General features: G+C 40.0%; 1 protein-coding gene across 1 annotated transcript in view; it reads right to left on the bottom strand.

Annotated features, from left to right (window-relative positions):
* The window catches only part of Nbas (NBAS subunit of NRZ tethering complex), a 327757-nt gene extending 316171 nt beyond the window's left edge, over positions 1-11586 (bottom strand). Inside the window, exons 1-5 of the mRNA XM_075984028.1 lie at positions 11453-11586; positions 9186-9240; positions 7582-7618; positions 6159-6236; positions 5786-5833 (exon numbers count right to left, since the gene is read on the bottom strand). Of these exons, the coding sequence (XP_075840143.1) occupies positions 5786-5833; positions 6159-6236; positions 7582-7618; positions 9186-9240; positions 11453-11566 (332 nt within the window). The 5' untranslated portion in view covers positions 11567-11586. The remainder of the gene's footprint in view (positions 1-5785; positions 5834-6158; positions 6237-7581; positions 7619-9185; positions 9241-11452) is intronic.
* Between the last annotated feature and the right edge of the window lie 10034 nt (positions 11587-21620).

The raw sequence follows: 21620 nt of genomic DNA, 5'->3' as shown, positions 1-21620 counted from the left end.
GATCACAAATCAGTAACTTAATAAATCACATAACCTAAATATGTTATAATACATAAAGCAGTGACCTGTTTACAATCTATAATCCTGAAATATAGAATGTAGTAGCATAATTAGTACAAACTATGTTCAAAACAAAAACTGGTGAACTTTTAAGAACATAATTTTAAAATAATTACCTAAAACTTTAATATCTATAGAACTTGACTAACCAATTTCACTTCTATGAAGTTATTCCCAGGAAGTAATTACAGATTTATATAGTTATCAAGGAAACTAAGGTAATCCGATTTATAAAGAAGAAAAACATACCAAGTATGGGAGATTAATTAAATTTTGCTGTGCACATCCAATGAAATATTATTCAATTACTATACCTGACATGGAACAATTTCATAATAAATTAATTTCAAGTGTTACCAAGGGAAAAAAGTGATATAAACTTTAAAGTGTAAATTAAATTTATAAATCACAAGAGTAATTCACAAGTTGACATCAAGTAGAATAAACAATATTATCCACTAATGATACACACACATACACAGAAAGACAAGTTTCAAACAACATATATCAAAATATTAATAGTAAACAAGTTGGATAGTCAAAAAAGTAATTACTAATTCTTTCTATTTAACTATATCTTCTATTATTTCTAAAGGGACTAACTAAGCACTGTTTTTTAAATAATTTACAAAACTTTTCATATTTTAGCTATTTTTCAAATAATGTTAGCTATGACTACAGACATAAATACAGAAATAAGTATCCAAGACAACACACTTCTTAGCTCCCAAGTGGGACGAGGCAGAGAGAACCGGCTCTGAAATGAAGCTGACCTGATTCCGACTCCATCTCAGGGGCTGAGACAAAGGATGAACATAACCTTCCCTTCAGACAATGGGATGACAGCGCCTCACACAGCCCAGAAAAAACTGAAGGAGATGTCAGTGAATATAGAATCCATCCTACACGTGACAGCAAGTGAGTGGGAAGAGGAAAGAGGGATGGACCTAACAGCTTTGCTAAAACCATCATACTTTATTCACTTTCATAGAGCAAACTTGTGGTAGGGATATTTACACATTTTCTTCAGTTTCTTCCTGTCTTTGTTGGGGTCTTTCACAACTTCTAACTAGTTCCCACACTAGCAGCAGCCCACAACCATATGGAATTATTACTTCACTATTTGAATAAAGTAAACATCTATTAACCACTCAAAAACTGTAGCTACTGCCAACATGCAAATTAAAGAAGAATTAACACATTGTTATTTTGTCCAAAATCAGCCCCTAACACAAGCAAGTTAAGGACAGTATAGTAAGTTAGTGACAGCATTTAACACAATAACACTGGAAAACAACAACCCAAATACTATTGCAGAAAGCAGGGCTACCTCTCAAAAATTAAACTGCTTCGGTGTTTCTTTTCTCAGGAACCATTTCATGTTCAAAATTACTCCTATGGCAAATAATGACCCTTAGGTCTTAACACTAGCACCAACTCCCACAGTTGACTTGAATCAAAAAAAAAAAAAAAGAAGAAGAAGAACTACTCCTTAAACACATGCGCGGTGTTGCTACAGCTACCACTGAGCAGGTCTCACATTGTATATGTGGTTTAAATACGAATTGCCCTTCATAAGCCCACGAGCTTTACCACTTAGTCCCCAGCTGGGGGCTGTTTGGGAAAGTTGTGTGACCTTTAGGAGGCGGACTTTTGCTGAAGGAAGTGAAGGTTTTGGAGCCCAGCCCTCCTTCCTGTCCTCTCCCTGTCCCTGACCACTCATGTGGTTCGCCCAGCCTGCCTCAGGCTCCTGCCATCACGCCTTCCCCACTACGACAGACTACAGCTCCCAGAAACCAGAATGAACTCCTTGATCCTAAGCTGCTTTAGTTAGGTATTTTGTCTCAGCAATGTTTGAAATAATTAAGCCACTTGTGTTCATCACTGTTGTGGATAGAATACACACAGAAGAGAAAGAGAAAGTGACTTTAAAATTCAAAAACAGCCCAACATGGTGGCACACACCTGTAACCCCAGCACTGAGAAGGCAGAGGCAGAGAATTAAAAGTTCTAGGCTAGCTGGGGTCACACAGAGAGATCCCATCTCAAAGAAAAGCTGCAAGACAATCGCTACATACACTGTACTTTGCTGGTTATTCCTCATTTACTAGGAAACACTTCCTTTCAGGTCACTGCCAAGTCCAGACCTGTGCTTATATCCATTCAACACAAAAGCAGCTAAACAGCAACTCTGAACAAAGCTACACCCCATAATCCCGTCTTAGCATCTGTTCCTCCTCTTGCACTGGCATTGTTCATCACATGGAGACTAGCAACTCCTATTATGTTCAGAGAAATGGAACAAGTGGAGGTCAAGTGACCTTTTTTGAGCAGAGGGAATTGAACTTGGGGCTTTGCCCCAGGTAGACAAGAGCTCTATCACTGTGCTACATCTCCACCCTTATATTTATCATATATATCATACTGAGGGAGACGATCCCTAACTATAAAGAAAACACAATAAAATCAGAGCTGCAGGTCCCAGGCCTCATTCACAATGCATTCCTTGAAAATGGCACATGCTGGATCTGTAGAAAACAGAAGTGCTAATCATAATGAGGGGGACACCCAGCATCCATACCAAAGCACAGCATGGCTGGAATGGAAATGGAAACTGCACTTTCGTTTCCTGGCCACTCAGACCTGAATAATCACACAAAAACTTTTTGGCGGGGCTGGAGAGATGGCTCAGAGGTTAAGCGCATTGCCTGCTCTTCCAAAGGTCCTGAGTTCAATTCCCAGCAACCACATGGTGTCTCACAACCATCTGTAATGGGGTCTGGTACCCTCTTCTGGCCTGCAGGCATATGCACAGAATATTGTATACATAATAAATAAATACATACATAAATAAATAAATCTTTTTGGCCAACAGCTCAGGCGTATCCTAGCTAGCTCTCACATCTTAAATTAACCCATTTCTATTATTTTATATTTACCACAAGATTTGTGGGTTGTTACCTCACATTTTGTTTCTTGGGTGGTTACATGGTGTCTGCCTGACTCCGCCTCCTTTCTTCCTGCATTCACTTTAGTTTTCTCCACTAGCTAAATTCTGCCCTGTCATAGACCAAAGCAACCTCTTTATTAACTAATAGTAATAAAACATATTCATAGCATACAGAGGGGAATCCCACATCAGAAACACAGTGCATAAAACCTGAAGCTACAAAAATAGATCCTGAATTCTTACATGTATCATTTATCCTTCATTTCCAAAGCAGAGGAAAATCTACCCAACATCTCAGACCTACGAGAATATCATGAGTTAACAGGAGTACTTAACACCCAGCACTGGCATCAACTTAATAAGAGTAACCCTACGTGTGCTCAATGTTACCGGTGTCATGGTGTGAGGAGCTCCCCACACACAGTGTGCTCTCAAAGGCTTCCTGGTGGAGCTCATCTCATACCAAAATTTGTGTGTATTACAAAGCTTTTGCAAATTATCCTTTCTCCTAAATTTTCATTGGCAAGTTCCATGGATCTTTGGTCAAGCTCTCCCTCTCAGACCCAAATATGTTGATCGCACATACATGCCCTGACTCTTATATCAAAAATCACTTCATCCATCTTCTCTTTTCAAGGGAAAAGTGAATGTTGTGTTCTGACTGCTGTTTATAAGTAAGGTATATACTATAAGCTTGTTTCTCAAAACACTTCACAGAACTGCAACAAACGGAATAGGAGAGTCTAGCCATCCCTACTAATGGTATAAATTCAAATGCTGCCAAATGGATGCTTAACAACGTGCTTAAAAACAACACAGAGGGATCTATATAGCCATATCTGGTTCAAGTGCTGAGCAAGGGAAGACTGTCATCACTGCCATTATTTCCCTGGTGGCTTGAAAGGACTCAAAAAGCCTCCCCACTTGAAGCCAGTACCTGACAGGGAAAGACTTTTCTACTCCTCCAAAGAGCTGCGAGAATCCAGTTCTGCTTGGATACACAGGAAGAAAAAAACCAAAAACAGGCAGAAAATGAACACCAACGCAAGAGCAACTGAATGGGCACTAGTGCTATTTTAGTGAGAACAGTGGAACAGCAGAAGACATTCCCATTAGTATCTAAGTATTTATGTGTGCTGTGCATGTCAGTATGCATCCACACCCACATATGTGTAGGTGCACATGTGCACATAGGGAGGCCCAAAAGTGACAACAGGTGTCTTCCTTACCAGTCTCTACCTCATATGCTGCCACAGGGTCTCATGTTCAAACCAGAGCTAACGCTCTCAGTTTCTGTGGCTAACTGCATTGCTGTGGGGATCCCATTTCCACCTACCACAGGAGCTGGATTACAGGTAGGACACTATGCCCACCCATCTTTTACATAGGTTCTATGAATCCAAACTCCCCTCCTCTAGATGGCATAGCAAGCTGTTTATCTGCTCAGCCATCACCCAAGCCCTCCACTTCTCTCTGACAACCAATAGGCAGGCTTTGCCTACTAAAAGGGGGACCCTCAATATTAGAAATGGCAAATATTTGGTGGATTAATGCAAATTCCAAAACAAACCAACTACTCCTGAGTTTGCAACCCAGGCCAGCTTAAAAAGTACGTTTTTTAATGTACATGTGTGTGTGTCTATGTGAGTTCATGTGTACTGTGTGCACACAGGTACACATGAAGGAGAGAAGAAGGCATTAGAGTCCCTGGAACTGAAGCCATGGGCAGTTGTGAGCCACCATGAAGGACAGATGCTGGGAACAGAACCCAGGTCCCTGCAAGAGCAATAAGCAGTTTTAGCCACTGAGCCATCTCTCCAACCCCTAGAGGGATATTTTAGATAAGAACATAGTATCATTGAATGTACTGAGTGGACACCACACAGATCTCCAGTAATCACCTTGGTCATTCACAGTTCTATATTCCCACACTTATGCCATTATTGCAAAGCTGCCCTGCTGGGGAATATTATTTTAAGGTGTATGACTTATGTTTATGCTTCATTTGTTTAACTCTGTAAAGCTGTGGTCCCTTGCGTGTATAAAACACCTGATGGTCTAATAAAGAGATAAACAGCCAATAGCAAGGCAGGAGCAAAGATAGGTGGGCCTGGCAGGCAGAGAGAATAAAGAGAAGGGGAAATATGGGAGGAGAGAGGATGAGCACTAAGAGAACAAGGAGAGGAGGACATCAGGAACCAACTACCCAGCTACACAGTGAGCCACGGAATGAGGGAAAAATAAGATATACCAATGTAAGAAAAGGAAAAAGCCCCAAGGACAAAGATAGATGGGATAACTTAAGAAAATGGCAGAAAAAAAAAAAAACAAGCCAAGCTAAGACTGGGCATTCATAACTAAAATAAGTCTCCATTTGTGATTTATCTGGGAGCTGGGTGGTAGGCCCCTCAAAAAGCAAAGGAGTTAAATATCACACAACATTGCCCTGCTTTGTTTCATATCTTGAGACATTTTACATTGGTCTAAATAACTATTTCATCAGTAACTAGTCCAGCAACAGTTACTTCCAGACTTCTAGAATATTATCTTCATGTAGCAAGAAGGTATCACTTCTCGGGAGCCAGCAGATAAGTACAGAGATGAGCAAACCACACTAAGAGAGCGTCATTTGTAAGTCAGTCTTTGATACGTCACAAAAGTAAAATCCCTTCAAATATCACCTATGAAAAGATTAAAACTTTAGCTCTTATGTATAAGGAATGAGGGTTTTTCTCCTCAAAAGAAATTTTCCATAGAGCCTACATTAACAATTACCTGATTTCCACACACTGGTCTTGGACAGCTGCCAAAAGCTTGCCATTGCTTCATGGGAGAAAAGAGAAAGAAATTCTGCTGTGAGTATTGGAGTCTTTACTTTGATGGGATTATTTTACAGTAAGTTTTTTAAAGTTTTGCTTTCATTATCTACCTTCTGACTTGACAACTGAATGAATATACAAGTACAAAATCATAGAAATGATTCAATACAGCTTAAATTAATATGTTCAAGCAACAATGACCATATGTAACAAAAGGGAATTTAATACAAATCAAGAATGAAAGCCACAAGGACCCCTAAAATCCATGTCTGAATCTAGATTTAGGAGAAATGCAGACAGAAGTTTGAAGTGAATTTATACATACTTACTTCGCAAGAACCAAATGCCAGTTTATCTGCTTATTGACCAAGCGAACCAGTCCCTCGGGAAGCAAAAACGGAGCAGGGCTGAAAGCACAACACATAAGCTAGCTTAAGAATGAATCATGAAAATCATATGGAAAGGAGGAAAAATTAAAAGAGAGGGTTTTATATTAAAAAACTTGAATATTAGTAAACCTAAATCCAAAAACTACCAATTTTTTACAATTTTTAAAAGATCTTATTTATTATATATACAGTGATCTGCCTGCAGGTCAGAAGAGGGCACAAAATCTCATAATAGATGGTTGTGAACCACCATGTAGTTGCTGGGACTTTAACTCAGGACCTTTAAAAGAGCAAGCAGTGCTCTTAATGGCTGAGCCATCTCCCCAGTTCAAAAACTACTAATATGATATATGAAACTTCATAAGTAGGAGATAAAGACCCAATGGCATACTTATAGTTCATACAATTACCAATGCAGCCAATTTCCTCAACCATCTCTACCCTATTGCGCCCTACATCCTCAAAAATCAAAACTAACAAAAACAAACACATCACATACACACACTTGCATGCACACACACACAAACAGAGACAGAGAGAATAAAATTAAAAAAAAAACACTGAGCAAATAGTTCTACAAGTGATCAAAGGTCTCTATTTTAGAACTATCTTATCTTTAGAACTGTTAAGTTTAAGGTTTGGAGAAAGCAACATGCAATTAATAAGTCTACTTTTAAAAAACACTACAAACATTGCTAAATGCTGAATTATATCATTTTATCAGATTAATTATTTCCTTGTCCTTGTTGAACCTGAAAAATCAGCATCATAGTTGAACATAACAACATTCAAAGAATTAAAAAAAAAAAGCACAAGAGGTAAAATCTGAAGACCTACAACACAGCAAGCCAGCTTTTGACCACAGAGTTGATGCAACAACAAGATCAAAAGTGCTGCTTATCATATACAAGACACACATGCAGCACAGGGGCGTTTCCTATGCAGTTACGGATGCTCTTCAGAGGAATGGAGCGAGCAGGATATGATCACTATGGACTAAGGGAACAGTGAGTGTACTGAGACATCACCAGCTTACACCAAATTCTGTGAAATGCCTATTAAAAACTAGGTTTGCCATGGGAGGCATGCCCCTTTCTGAGTGATTACAGAGAAGGATGGGGAGGGGTGAAGGCAGGGGAGGCCATGGTTGGGATGTAAAATAAGTTAATTAATAAAAAAAATGGAAAAAAAAATTGAGCTTTTCAAACACACCATTAAGAAACTTAAACGGCAACAACAAATTGGAACAAACTTCCAAAGCCTGAATTTCCATATATATTGGAGATATATATATCTTCACCTTAATCTGATATTCAAAACATTAAATCACAAATGACAATCTTTGTAAGAACTGAAGGCTCACCTGTACCAGATGTACTGACGAAAAAATAACAGGTGATCTGTAAGAAAAAGAAGCAGCCATTTGCAAACAACTTATAAAATGAGACCAACCTAATATACACTATAACTTTTATAAGACCATATATTTGTTTATATTAAAGTCCAAGCTTACGTTACTCAAACACTGAAATATTTTACAACTACTAATTTTAAAAAATGGTTTTTGAGATGCTAAATTTAAACTATGAAACCTTATTCAAATCATTACTAGGAATTACAGTAGATTGCTCTTTAAAACAAATCTATCGGTATGAAGTATAAAATCTAAATCAAGATAGTAATTTGAACTTTGCAACAACTATGTAAGTAATACCTGGAGAAGTCTGTGATAAACAAAATTTCAAACACAGGTTTAAGACTGCTTTATATCGTGTGTGTGTGTGTGTGTGTGTGTGTGTGTGTGTGTGTGTGTGTGTGTGAGAGAGAGAGACACAGAAAGACACACACACTCCTGTACATACAGCTAGGTATAGAGTGAAGGAGAAAAGTCTGAAGAAGAACATCATATCTAGGTTGTAAAATGAAGAAATTTTTATTATGATATGTAGCTACTTATACTTTCAAATTTTTTCTAAATTATTTTAATCAGTTATATATGTTTTCTAAATTAAGTCAAAACTTTGTTTGTAATAATGAAAACTGAATACACCACAACTTTAGTTATTCATAAGTTTTCAATTTTTTTGAACTGATTCTTCTCTTCATAAGGAACTCATACCCAACATAAGGATGGCCTAAAAGGCCAGAAGGACAGACAGGTAATCACATTCCCAAAGAACGATGTGAACAAATTTCCACATCTGAAAACATTAAAGGTAGGGGCTAGAAAGATGCTTGGTGGTTAAGACCTGGGTTTGATTCCCAGCACAGGCATGGTGGCGCACAACCATCTATAACTTCAGCTCCAGCAAACCCTACATCTCCTCAGACATCCATGGGTTCCTGCACACACGGTACACACACACAGGGACACCCACATACATTTATACATACATATAACATGAAATAAATAAATATAAGACAGCACCTACCCTATCAGTCTGCTGGAAGAATTACATTAATCTGTTAATATAATAAAGTCCTCATAGCTCAAAAAGGCTGGTCCTCAATTCTTTTTCAGACTCTTGCTGGTTTATATATAAAGTCTACCATTGGTTAAATGAATGCTCAATTTAATCACACTTGTAATTTGAATATTTTTCACATTCTATCTGAACCTCTGTGTAAACATGTGCAATGGCATCTCACATTGGGCTTCCTCATCACCTCCTGGTACAACACAGGTAATGGCTAAACCTAGGCTACAGTTTAGTTCTACACTGAGTTAGAGATAGGTAAGACTGAAAACCTACGTACGCACACACACATACATACATGAATCTGTAGAAATAATTACATATAAGATTAAAGCCAGATAATATGTATGCTAACTACCTTCATTAGGTTTTATATCAGAAGTCTAAAAGAACCTTTTTAAATCACTAGGCTGTCTAGAATTGCACAGTTGTGAATTGAGAAAAAACAGCCCACTAACTATGTAATACATAAAACACGAATCATATTTACCTCTGATGGCTTTTGTGATGATGAATGATGCCCCATGCTTTCGGTTGCCTCTAAGCTACAATTTAAAAAAAAAATTTTTAATGTTTTAAACTTACATTTTTTTAATTTTACAATACTTACAACATATTAATTTAAACTTCTTTATTTCTATCCAGAGAATTGAGTACTATCAGTATTTTAAAACTTCTTCCAGACTGAAATAACATCATCTAGACTGTGTGCAGTGGCTTAAGAGTGAAACTGACAGTTACAGGTACATGTCAGAAAAAACACAAAAATGAGGTTAGAAACTGTTTTCAAATCAAAACACAAATAAAAAGACAAAAAAGACCAGGGACAGGGCTGAGGTGTATCTAAATGGTAGGAAACTTGCCTATCATGTGTAGGGCCAGACAAGGTCAGGGTTTGACCATTCAAGACGATACTGGTTGACAAGTCAGAACAGTTGACTTAAGTAGACCACAGAAACCTTAAACAAATTTTACTCAGAGGAAAAGTAGTTATCTATTGTATATCCATTGAGACAATGTTATTAACAAAACACAGATATAACTAGTACATTAAATAATTTGACTCCATAATTATAAACTGAATGTTGTAGGATAAAGAACAACAATATTTCCTATGGTGAGTACTATTTGAAAGTATAGTAAGTACACTATTAAACTCCTACCAAGAATATAATGAATAAAAGCATCAGCAAGAGCAGGTACATTATTCCCTAAGAAGCCCACTCAACAAAAATGAAGCAATCATCAGAAGACAATTTGGCACCGCGGGGGTATAGAAAAGTGAATCAGACGCAGAGCCTAAAGGTCAATAGCTGTGTTGAGTAGATATGGAAAACTGTAATAAAGACAGACGCGAGAGGGCAAAGTACAAAGAGGTTTCCGTACAAGGTGACGCTGTGCTGTTTTTAAATCAATGTGTAATGTTAAGCATGCTGAGACATTATTACAGATGTTGTCAGAAGTGTCAGGTGTCTTTATCCAACTAAAAGGCAGCACGAAACAGCCTCTTAGTTTCATGATCTACAAAATGTCCACATTATTCAGGAGAAGCAGGAAATAATGAAAACAATATATGGAGATCTCTGCCATACAAGACATAATTCAAGACAAGGGGAATAAACACTCAGAAAAGATGGCAATGAAGCTCAGTAGGCTGGATTCAGAAATCTTTAATAAAAGTCCTTCGTGCATGCTAATACAGTGGGCCTAATACACTGGCGTGTCAGGCCCTCTGTATGATATGCCAAATAAATGGTCCTCAGGCTCCTGTTCTTCTCCCTAGGGCTAGCAGGCTCTCCCTAGGAAATGAGTAACTCCAGCCAGGGTCCATAAGTTAACAAACACCGAACTTCGTCTCCTGCAGAACTGGAGAACGACCGCAGCTTCTTTCTTTCTTTTCACTCACTTCGCATTTTACTCAGACGGCCACTTAAGGCTTGGTAAGGAGAAATGGTCACTGGTCGGTTTTCTCTCCTCCACAGTGGAAGTTCCATGAAGACAACTCATCTCTGGGACCCGGGACAGACGGACAGACAGGAAGGCAAGCAGGCAGATTTCTGATCTATCTCTCTCTCTGTCTCTCTCTCTCTGTCTCTCTCTGTCTCTCTCTCTGTCTCTGTCTCTCTCTCTCTCTCTCTCTCTCTCTCTCTCTCTCTCTCTCTCTCTCTGTGTGTGTGTGTGTGTGTGTGTGTGTGTGTGTGTCTCTGTCTCTCTCTCTCTCGGGACAGACGGACAGACAGGAAGGCAAGCAGGCAGATTTCTGATCTCTCTCTCTCTCTCTCTCTCTCTCTCTCTCTCTCTCTCTCTCTCTCTCACACACACACACACACACACACACACACGTACACGCCTATTTCTGAGATGTCAAGAAGACCGTGTGCACACACAGACAGACAAACCACACACTTACAAGCCTCTTACTGAGATGTCGAGAAGACCGTAGGGTCCTGCAAAATAATTCTCCCGCCACAGAGAACAAGAAAGCAAGCCAAGTCCGGAAGTGGCAAGGACCCCCTCCCTCTAAGGCAGGCGAGTGACACCGACCACCCGAGCGGGTGACAGCCTGACTGAGGACCGACAGCCGAACTCTGACTCCAGAGACACCCCTCAGAGAGCCCCAGACACAGCTGCCCGGCCGTTGCCAGGCGACAGCACAGCTGCCATCCCCGCTCCACCGGGCTGCGTGGCACCGCTACGTGGCTCCACGCGCCAAGCGCCCCCGTCACGCCGACCGCCTTCAAGGAGGGTCCGGCTCACCTGCACTTCTGTCTCGGGTGGCCACTCGGTGTTGACCAGCAAGTCATAGAGGATCGTCTCCTCCTCGTCTGCAGAGTCGGGACTCGAAGCCGGCACTGACTCGGAGGCCGCCATGTTGGCCCGGAACAGAGTGGCAGAAGGAGGGGCCCTACGGTAGCTCACGCGGGTCAAACTTGCCGGGACGCGGCCACTGCTGATTGGAAGAGAGTGAAGTGAATTAATTGGCTGCTGAAAGGGCATACTATGGGTAGAAAAATGACTGTGTCCATGTGTAAGGTAGATCTTGGACTCTGTCCGTTCTGTGCTCATTTGTGCCTAAAATGACTCAAGTCCCAGAACCATTCTTTTTTTTTAATTTATTTATTTATTAAAGATTTCTGTCTCTTCCCCGCCACCGCCTCCCATTTCCCTCCCCCTCCCCCAACCAAGTCCCCCTCCCTCGTCAGCCCAAAGAACAATCAGGGTTCCTTGCCCTGTGGGAAGTCCAAGGACCGCCCACCTCCATCCAGGTCTAGTAAGGTGAGCATCCAAACTGCCTAGGCTCCCACAAAGCCAGTACGTGCAGTAGGATCAAAAACCCACTGCCATAAATAAAGGACATTGAGCCTATAATTAGTGATCCTAGAGAAGCTAAATAAGAAGGAGAACCCCAAGAAAAACATATAGGCATCCTCCTGAATATTAACCTTCATCAGGCGATGAAAGGAGACAGAGACAGAGACCCAGAACCATTCTTACCCAGTCAGTTTCAACAAAAGACTAGATACAAATGCCTCCAGAAATACTGGTGTTCATTTAGGTAGCCATCCTCTACCACAGAAACTGTTCGGCCAGAGGGCTTTAAATATACCAAGGGGTTATCCAGATCTACAGAATAAACTAACGGTTGAATATCACACGGATGGTGTTTTTAGGCTCCTAAAACACCCAGTGAGAGCAAGAGGGTCTGATGGAGACTTCCTGTGGCAGGTAGAGCTTGCCAGCTATGTAACAGAGGATGTCCTAGAAATCACTGTACAACATGGACTAGCCTTAGACTCAGTCCTCCCCAGGACTCAGAGTTCAGATATGTGCCACCGTGACCAGCCGTGGACCTTCAACTATAGATAAAAACTGGATCTGATGGAGAAGGTCTGGAAAGAATATTTATGTTAGAAGCGACTGCAGCACGTAAAGACATAGATAGAAAAATTGAATTGCGATGACAGACAGGGTGAATAGAGAGAGGCCAAGCTGGGAAAGGGGATACAGGACAATAAAAATACAACAGCTGGAGGATTCCCTAAACAGGGTACTTACCTCATTTGTTCATTTACTTATTCCTGAACAAATGTCTCTCTGTGGAAGACCGTTTACTGAAAACAGAGCCAACTGTGACCTGAATGACCACATGGGCTGCATTAAGAAGAAGCACAATTTCCCAACATACCTTTCAGAAATGATACTGTACAATAACCATCTCTGCACATTAGGCAGATATAATTAAAAGGCACAACTGGAGCATGTCTAATGGTTCCCATTTCTCTCCAAGTTAAATTAACTCAAAGCCATATATCTTTTGCCTGCACCTTGTGTTCTCACAGCTAAACTTCTGTTACACACACACACACACACACACACACACACACACACACATTTAGCTAGACTCTTACTGCTTCTGAGACACTAAAACAGCAGGCACTTTGACAGGGATGTTCCCTATCATGGAGGTTCTACCTGATATACGGTGGCTCTTTCATATCCTTCCAGTTTCTGTTTAAATGTCACCTCCCTTCTGAACTCTACCATGCCTGCCTGTAGTAGAAGAGCCTCTTATTTGTTCCCAGTTGTCCACACTTAAAATAACCACACAGAAACTCTATTATTTGCAAAACTGTTTGGCCAATAGCTTAAGTGTATTTCTAGCTTATTCTTATATCTTAAATCAAGCCATTACTATTAATCTGTGCATTGCCACATGGCTGTGGCTTACCGGCAAGGTTCCACCGTGTCTGTCCCCAGCAGTGGCTACATGGCATCTCCTTGTCTCCCCCTTCTTTATTCATTAACCAATAAAAACAACACATATACAGAAGGACCTCCCATACCACCTGCCTGTGTATAAATTTGCAAGCACTTCACCACTACTTCAGCTTCCCGGCCTTCCCCATGCCTGCTCAGTTATTTAGTGTTCTTTTTTCATGACACATGTCATCACTGGATAGGCTATGTGATGTATAATGTATCGTCTCTGTGCACTCTCTGTTCCCAACCTCCAAAATGTAAGCTCCGACCTGGTAGAGAGCACCATCATCTTGTATAATAAATTTAATACACAGCTGCACTGTGTTCCCAGCATTTATAACAATACCAAGCACAGAGCAGGGGACAAAATTTATATTGCTGTTGAGTAAAAGAAGAATTTTTAAACAACATTTTTTTAACAAACTCCTACCACGTGGCACCAGCAAGCTTGGAACTCCTACTGTCAAGTAAACCTCTTGCATCTATATTCTGTGGAGTTCTTACTACACAGGGATTTTCAAACGACTTGCTTTTACACGCTCAGAGTATTTCTTTTACAGCATCTGGGTCTTTTCATCGAATTCCCAACTACAAACCCCAGCATTCTTTCTATCTACTCTGCAGAACATAACAGGTTACATCACTACAAAGAGCATGTCTCACCTGGCACACCAGAGAAGGCAGAGATCTGAATACTGGGCAGGGGAGATGGTAGGGTTCCCATACAGTACCTCAAAAGAGCACCCACCATCAACGGCATACCAACTTTCCTGGTCCAACCTCTCCCCTGTCTTTCCTTTGACAGAAATTGTAATGACTTTCTGCTTCTTCCATTTTCTTTGTCATGTCTACCTGATCGTACAGCTGCGATGAACAAAGGATGTGTTCTTGGACTTGAGAGATGAACCTCCATTCACAGAGGGAAACCGCAAACTTACAAAACTCCATGATCACAATAGAGCAAAACGGAACCAGTGTTTCAGCAAGGCACAGTGGATCACATCTGTAATCCTAGCACTTGGGAGATTGAGACAGGAGGATCCTCCTGAGTTCAAAACCAGCCTGAGCTGCATAGTGAGCCTTTAAACAAACAAGCAAACATAGTTCTTGAGATCCATATGTTCTTTTCTCCATAGGGCAGCACATGGCAGAGATTTGTATTGCAAAGGATAACTCAATACTGTAGACAAAGCAATCCAACAGTTGAAGAAGTAAATGAAAGGTTGACCAGGAGTGCTATGCCAGCAGATAGACTTATATTATTATCAGCCTGCTCTATTAAGTGTGCTGTGTAAGAGTTTGGTTGCTGGGTGCTACGATAGCCATCTAATCAACATCATCCTGCAGTTGAAATTCTATCTTCTATGGTCTGAGTATGTCTTCCCTCCAAATTCATATGTTAAATATTCTGAACTGGTGGGTAATGAAGTAAGGTTCAGGAAAGATGACTAAGGTGGCTGGAGAGATGTTCAGAGCGGGTGAAGGGTTGCTGCACACGCTTAAGGACCTGTCCCAGCACAAACACATAATACAAAGCTAGGAATGGCTGCACAGAAGGCAGGGACAGGAGGATCGCTGGGACTTACTGGCTACCACGTAGGTCCAGTTTCACAGAAATAATGTCTTAAGAGAATTGGCAGAGGGTGACAGATAGGACTCGCAGCTTTCCCCTCTGCCTCTGTGTGTGTGCATGCACACACACACACACACACACACACACACACATCGTATACACACAAAATAATTGAGCGATCTTTTTCTATTCCTTCTATGATGTAAGGACACAGGAAGAAAGTGCAATATATGTGAAATAGAGTTCCAAACAGATGTACCCTGATCTTGAACTCAGCCTCAAGAACTGTCGGAAATCAATTTCTTTTGTTTAGAAAATGTTCATTTAGATATTTTATTGTAGCAACCCAAGAGACTACGGATATGCCTATAATTCAAATACTTTAAGTCACAAATAAATCATTTTTAAAAGAAAGATTACTGCAGATACTAAACACGAATTGTAATTCTGTGAAGAACATAAGGATTTAAGACAAATAAAAACTGAGACAGATACACAATAGGAGTGTGCCTGCTCCTGCCCCCTCCATGTTGAAAGATTTATAAGAGGACATTGAATCTCTACATCATGGTGGTCCAGCCGAGGGTCTATACTGATGGTTCAAATTCCTAAGAGAAGGCATTGGGGCATATTCATCTGAAGAGCAATGATCTGATGCTTATATAAGCTTTTGATGGGGAGGAGCAGAAAGGAGCTGGGAATAGTAATATTTCCCCACCTCCTTCGACCCTTACCACACATCAAATACATCTCAAATCAACTAAAATGTGACTAGAATTGACTTTGCTGATGGTCATACACATTTATACCTTACCATCAGGCAGAAATTGCTTAATGATGTCGCAGAAGATGCAATTTGTGTCTCTTAATTCTTCCATGTAGAGCTATCATTAAGACATGGTCTCATTTCTCATGAGGCTCAGCTTTTTAGTCCCTATCCGCAAAGAGGCCCATTAAGCTAAAAAGCCATCAATGATTCAGCAGTTAACCCTTTTGGGCTTCTGCACATTAGAGACCAAAGAAATTGGTTAGTCGTTGGAGTTCCTTCCATTTTAAATTTACAACTGTGTAACAAAATTGAATTAAGGCATGGAAATTCTCTCTTAGGTGCCACGCATTCCTACCTGATTGCATAGAGTCATTCAAGAAATTCTTTTTTTCTCCAAAAGTCTAAAGATCCAAGTCAAACCGTCTATAAATATCCTAAGACTGCTATAATATCTCTTGGCAGGCAAAACAATACAAAGTTCAGGCATAACTTGAGCCAAGAAGAAATCCCCAGCCCCCTACTTGAATTTTGTTTACTCTAATCCACTATACTTTCAATTAGGTCATTTCTTCCTCTATTTCTGTCACTCAGAAATTAAATGGGATGTCCCTGGAGAACAGATCTCCCAGAGCCCCAAGCGATGACAAGTGCAACAGCCACCACGTGCTATTCAATGCGCTTCCAAGCTGACTGACCGTTTTATTGGCTATTGATAGATGCTACGTGTGCTTTAAATTGTTCTCTGATCTTTATAGTCTCTCCTGGAATGGACAGACTGGCACTTGGAAAGACAGACCGAAGCTTGGAAATCCATTCACAGACATGGAAAGCAAGGCAGACAGAATTCCAAGATCACTATAGAGCAAATTCCACACATGTCTCTTCAGGTTTGAGTTCTGTGTTTTCTTTTCCACAGGATGGCACATCCCAGAGAATGCTTGGCAAAAATGACAAAGCTGCACTCACTTGGTGAAGAGGTGAAATGTCCTGCTGTGGATGACCAGATGGAAATGGAAACAATAGACAAATAAATAGTGTAAATAAAACATATGGGTAAATTAACAGTTGCTGACTTCGAATTTAGAATCGCTTTTTAAAATTCTATTTCAGAACAACAACATAATTGATGTGTCTCAAAATATAAAACATATAAAATGAGTTAGTGGATACCATACATGCACTTGTCATTGTGTATGGCTTTGGGAGGACATGTTCCCCAGTAACATCCAATTTAATTTCAGACTGACAAAAATAGAGGAAGAAATGACCTGCATGAAAATACAGTTGATTAGAGTAAACAAAATTCAAATAAGGGACTGGGGATTTCTTCATATATATGAAATATTAATGGTAGAATCTCAGTATGAGTATGAGAATCCATCACAAAATTCTTTCAACTTTGTTTCATATGAAAATGCTGGAAAAGGGTAAATCTTCAATATTAGGAGAAGGGGAAGATGGTCTCTCTGGGATCAAGGGAATGCTGCAGGCACTAAATAACTTCATACCTATTGAGAAAGCAGTCATATGTTTGCTACAAATGAGAAAAAGTAACATGCAGCTCCCAAAACATGGGATGGAATATGGAAAATAAAGAAAATGTATCGATTGAGCAGGGTGTGACTGAATGCACTAAGATAAAGAGGGATAGGGCCCCAGCCTGGAAGCATCGGAGAGAAAGGGAGAGCAACAGTGACCCCAGTACCTGCCCAGAAGTATCAGAGATGGAGTGACGGCCTTGGTGGCCTGGAAGCATTGACAGTAGGAGCCACAGACCCCTGTGCACCAAGAGAAATGATGAGCAGAGCATGACTCCATCTGCATCTGGAGGAGCCATCAATGGCCACCACCTGCACCAATTGGAGGAAGAGGGCCTACCTGAAGCACAGGATCCACCTGTACCAACCGGAGGAAGAGATGGGTAGACAACAGTGCAAGAATGCACTCAACAACATAAAGAGCAATGCCACGCCACCCGAAACTAATGGTTCTATAATAGCAAGACCTGAGCATACCAACGCAGATGAAGCAGAAGAAAACAACCTTAAAAGTAACTTTATGAAGATGATTGAGGTCCTTAAAAAGGAAATGAAAATTTTCCTAATGAAATGGAAGAAAAGACAAACAAAAACTTAGAAGAAATCAACAAACCCCTTAAAGAAAGCCAAGAAAAAGCAATCAAACAGGTGAAGGAAATGGTTCAAGACTTAAAAACTGAAATAGAGGTAATAAAGAAAACACAAACAGGGAATTCTGGAAGTGGAAAAGCTAAGTAAATGATCAGGAACTGCAGGGACAAGCATAAACAACAAAATACAAGAAATAAAAGAGAAACTCTCAAGTGTTGAAGATACCATAGAGGAAATGGATTTATCAGTCAAAGAAAATGTTAAAGCAAACAAATTCTCAACACAAAATATCCAGGAAATCTGGGACACCACGGAAAGACCGAATCTAAGAATAATAGGGTTAGAAGAAGAAGAAAAAGTCCAGCTCAAAGGCACAGAAAATATATTCAACAAAATTATAGAAGAAAACCTTTCCAACCTAAAGAAGGTTATACCTATGATAGGTACCACTTAATAAAATTAAGTCAAGATGAGATCATTTAAATAGACCTATAACCCCAAAGGAAATAGAAGCAGTCATTAAAAGTCTCCCAACCAAAAAAAGTCCAGGACCAGATGTCTTCAGCCCAGAATTCTACCAGAACTTCAAAGAAGAGCTAATACTCCTTAAAGTATTACAAACAATAGAAACAGAAAGAACATTGCCAAACTCTTTTTAGGAGGCTACAGTTACCCTAATACCCAAACCACACAAAGATGCAACTACAGACCAATCTTCCACATGAACATTGATGCAAAAATACTCAATAAAATACTCGTAAACCAAATCTAACAACACATCAAAAAAACATCCACCCTGATCAAGTAGGCTTCATCCCAGAGATTCAGCATTGGCTCTACATATGGAAATCTGTCAATGTAATCTACCATATAAACAAACTGAAAGGGGGGAAAACACACATGATCATCTCATTAGATGCCAAAGAAGCCTTTGACAAAATCCAATACTCCTTCATGATAAAAATCTTTTAGAAATCAAGGATACAAGGTGTGGGAACTGCAGCCCCGAGTTGATATCTCTGCCCCCATTTGAGGTGCTTATCTGCAAGGAAAACATAATAAATTCCCTCTGCTCCTGGAGCGGGGAAGGAAGGAATTTTAAGTGCATGGTGACTGGTCCTTAATCCCTGCCAGGGTCAGGTTACAGTCCCTTCGCAGCCCCCTCCTCATTTGGTGCCATGTTATAAAACCAGCCCAGCAGACAATAAAGAGAAGCTGTTCCACCTCAAGCTCTTGCTCTGTGTATTCATTCAACCTGGACACCCTCCGCCGAGACTCTTGGTTCCAGCCCGCGCTGTCGCGGCACGAGGAACATATCTAAACATATTAAAAGCAACTTACAGCAAGCCGACAGCCAACATCAAATTAAATGGAGAACACAAATGATTCCACTAAAATCAGGAACAAGACAAGGCTGTCCACTCTCTCTGTATCTATTCAACATAGTTCATGTAGTTCTGTAGTGATCCTGGAAAGCCTACCCAATAACTCCTACAACTGATAAACACCTTCAGTAATGTGGAGGGATGCAAGATTAACTCAAAAAAAAAAATAAGTAGCCCTCCTATATACAAATGGGCTGAGAAAGAAATCAGAGAAACATTACTCTTTACAATAGCCACCAATAACATAAAATAACTTGGGGTAACCCTAACCAAACATGTATGACAAGAAATTTAATTCTCTAAAGAAAGAAATTGGAGAAGACATCAGAAAATGGAAATTTTCTGATGCTTTTGGATAGGTAAGATCAACATAATAAAAATGACAATCTTACTAAAAGCAATGTACAGATTCAATGCAATCCGCATCAAAATCCCAACACAATTCTTCACAGATATTGAGAGAACATTACTCAACTGTTGGGAACTGTGGACCCTGAGACCCTGAATTTCATGTAAACAACTTGTTATGCTGCTCTGAGCAAAACAATTTGTTTTCCTATATTTGAAGCTGCTCTGAGCAGGAGAGTGGGTTCTGGTGGGTTTGGTTGGGGTGTGATAATCAGTTAAGGATCCCTATATAAGCTGCCCTGAGATACAACAAAGGGAACATTCTTGATGAATTTAAGGATGACCCATGTCTCTGTCTCTGTGTGTGTCAATCTCCAGGCCTTTGTTCCGCTCATGTATGGTCCTGTAGTGCAGGCAGTACACTACAGGCATAATACCATAGTACACATAGTACAGGTTCTACAGGACCATAGTACACATAGTAGTACAGATGCTACACTCAACTTCAGATGGAAAAACAAAAAACCCAGAGTAGCTAAAAACAATCCTGTACAATAAAGGAACTTTCGGAGGTATCACCATCCCTAACCTCAAGCTCTATTATAGAGCTATAGTAATAAAAAGAGCATGGTATTGATGTAAAAACAGACATGTGGATGAATGGAATCAAATTGAAAATCCTGATATTTATCCATGCACATATGAACACCTAACACCTTTTTGATGAACAAGCCAAAAAGGAACAATAAAAAAGGAAAACATCTTTAACAAATGGTGATGATATAACTGGATGTCAACATGTAGAAGATTGCAAGTGGATCCATATCTATCATCCTGCACAAAACTCAAGTCCAAGTGAGTCAAGGACCTCAACATAAAGCCAGTTACATTTAACCTGATAGAAGAGAAAATGGGAAGTAGCCTTGAATGCACTGGCACAGGAGACCACTTCCTAAATAGAGCACCAGTAGCACACACATTGAGAGCAACAATTAATAAATGGAATCTCCTGAAACTAAAAAGCTTCTATAAAGCAAGAACATGGTCAATAAGACAAAACAGCATCACCAACCCCACATCAGATAGACTGCTGATCTCCAAAATATATAAAGAACTCAAGAAACTAGACAACAAAATACCAAATAATCCAATTTTTAAAATGTGGTGGAGTACTAAACAGAGAATTCTCAACAGAAGAAACTAAAATAACAGAAAGTCATTTAAGGAATTGCACAACATCCTTTATCATCAGGGATGATCAAAATAACTCTGAGATACTCTCTTACACAAGTCAAAATGGCCAAGATCAAAAATACTGAGCACAGCTTGTTTTGGAGAGGATGTGGAGGCTAGAGAACACTCCTCCACACCTAGTACAGCCATTCTGGAAATCAGTATGGTGGCGTCTTAAAAAATTGGGAATCAATCTACCTCAAGACCCAGTGATATCACTCTTGGGCATATATACAAAGGATACTCAATCATACCACAAGAATATTTGCTCAACAATATTCATAGCAGCATTATTTGCAAATAGCCAAAACTTGGAAACAACCTAGATGCCCCTCAACTGAAGAATGAATAAAGAAAAGGAGTATATTTACACAATGAACTGTTACTCAGCTGTAAAAAACATTATCATGTAATTTTCAAGCAAATGGATAGAACTAGAAAAAAATTCTGAGTGAGGCAAACCAAACTCAGAAAGACAAACACAATATGTGCTCACTCATAAGTGGATAGAAACTATAAAACAAAGCAAAAGATATTCAGTCTACATTTCACAGGTCCAGAGAAGCTAGAACCTTCTTTCTGTAACTGATGGAACCAGATGCAAAGATCCACAACCAAGCACCAGGCTGAACTCCAGGAATCCAGTCAAAGGGAAGAGGGAATACATGAACAAATGAGAGCAAGATCATGATGGAGAAATCTACAGAGACAGCTGAGCCAAGATCGT

Source organism: Microtus pennsylvanicus, chromosome 8, assembly GCF_037038515.1.
Source record: "Microtus pennsylvanicus isolate mMicPen1 chromosome 8, mMicPen1.hap1, whole genome shotgun sequence".
NCBI lineage: Eukaryota > Metazoa > Chordata > Mammalia > Rodentia > Cricetidae > Microtus > Microtus pennsylvanicus.
Note: the sequence above shows the minus strand (reverse complement) of the source record. Positions and strands in the feature narration are given on the sequence as shown.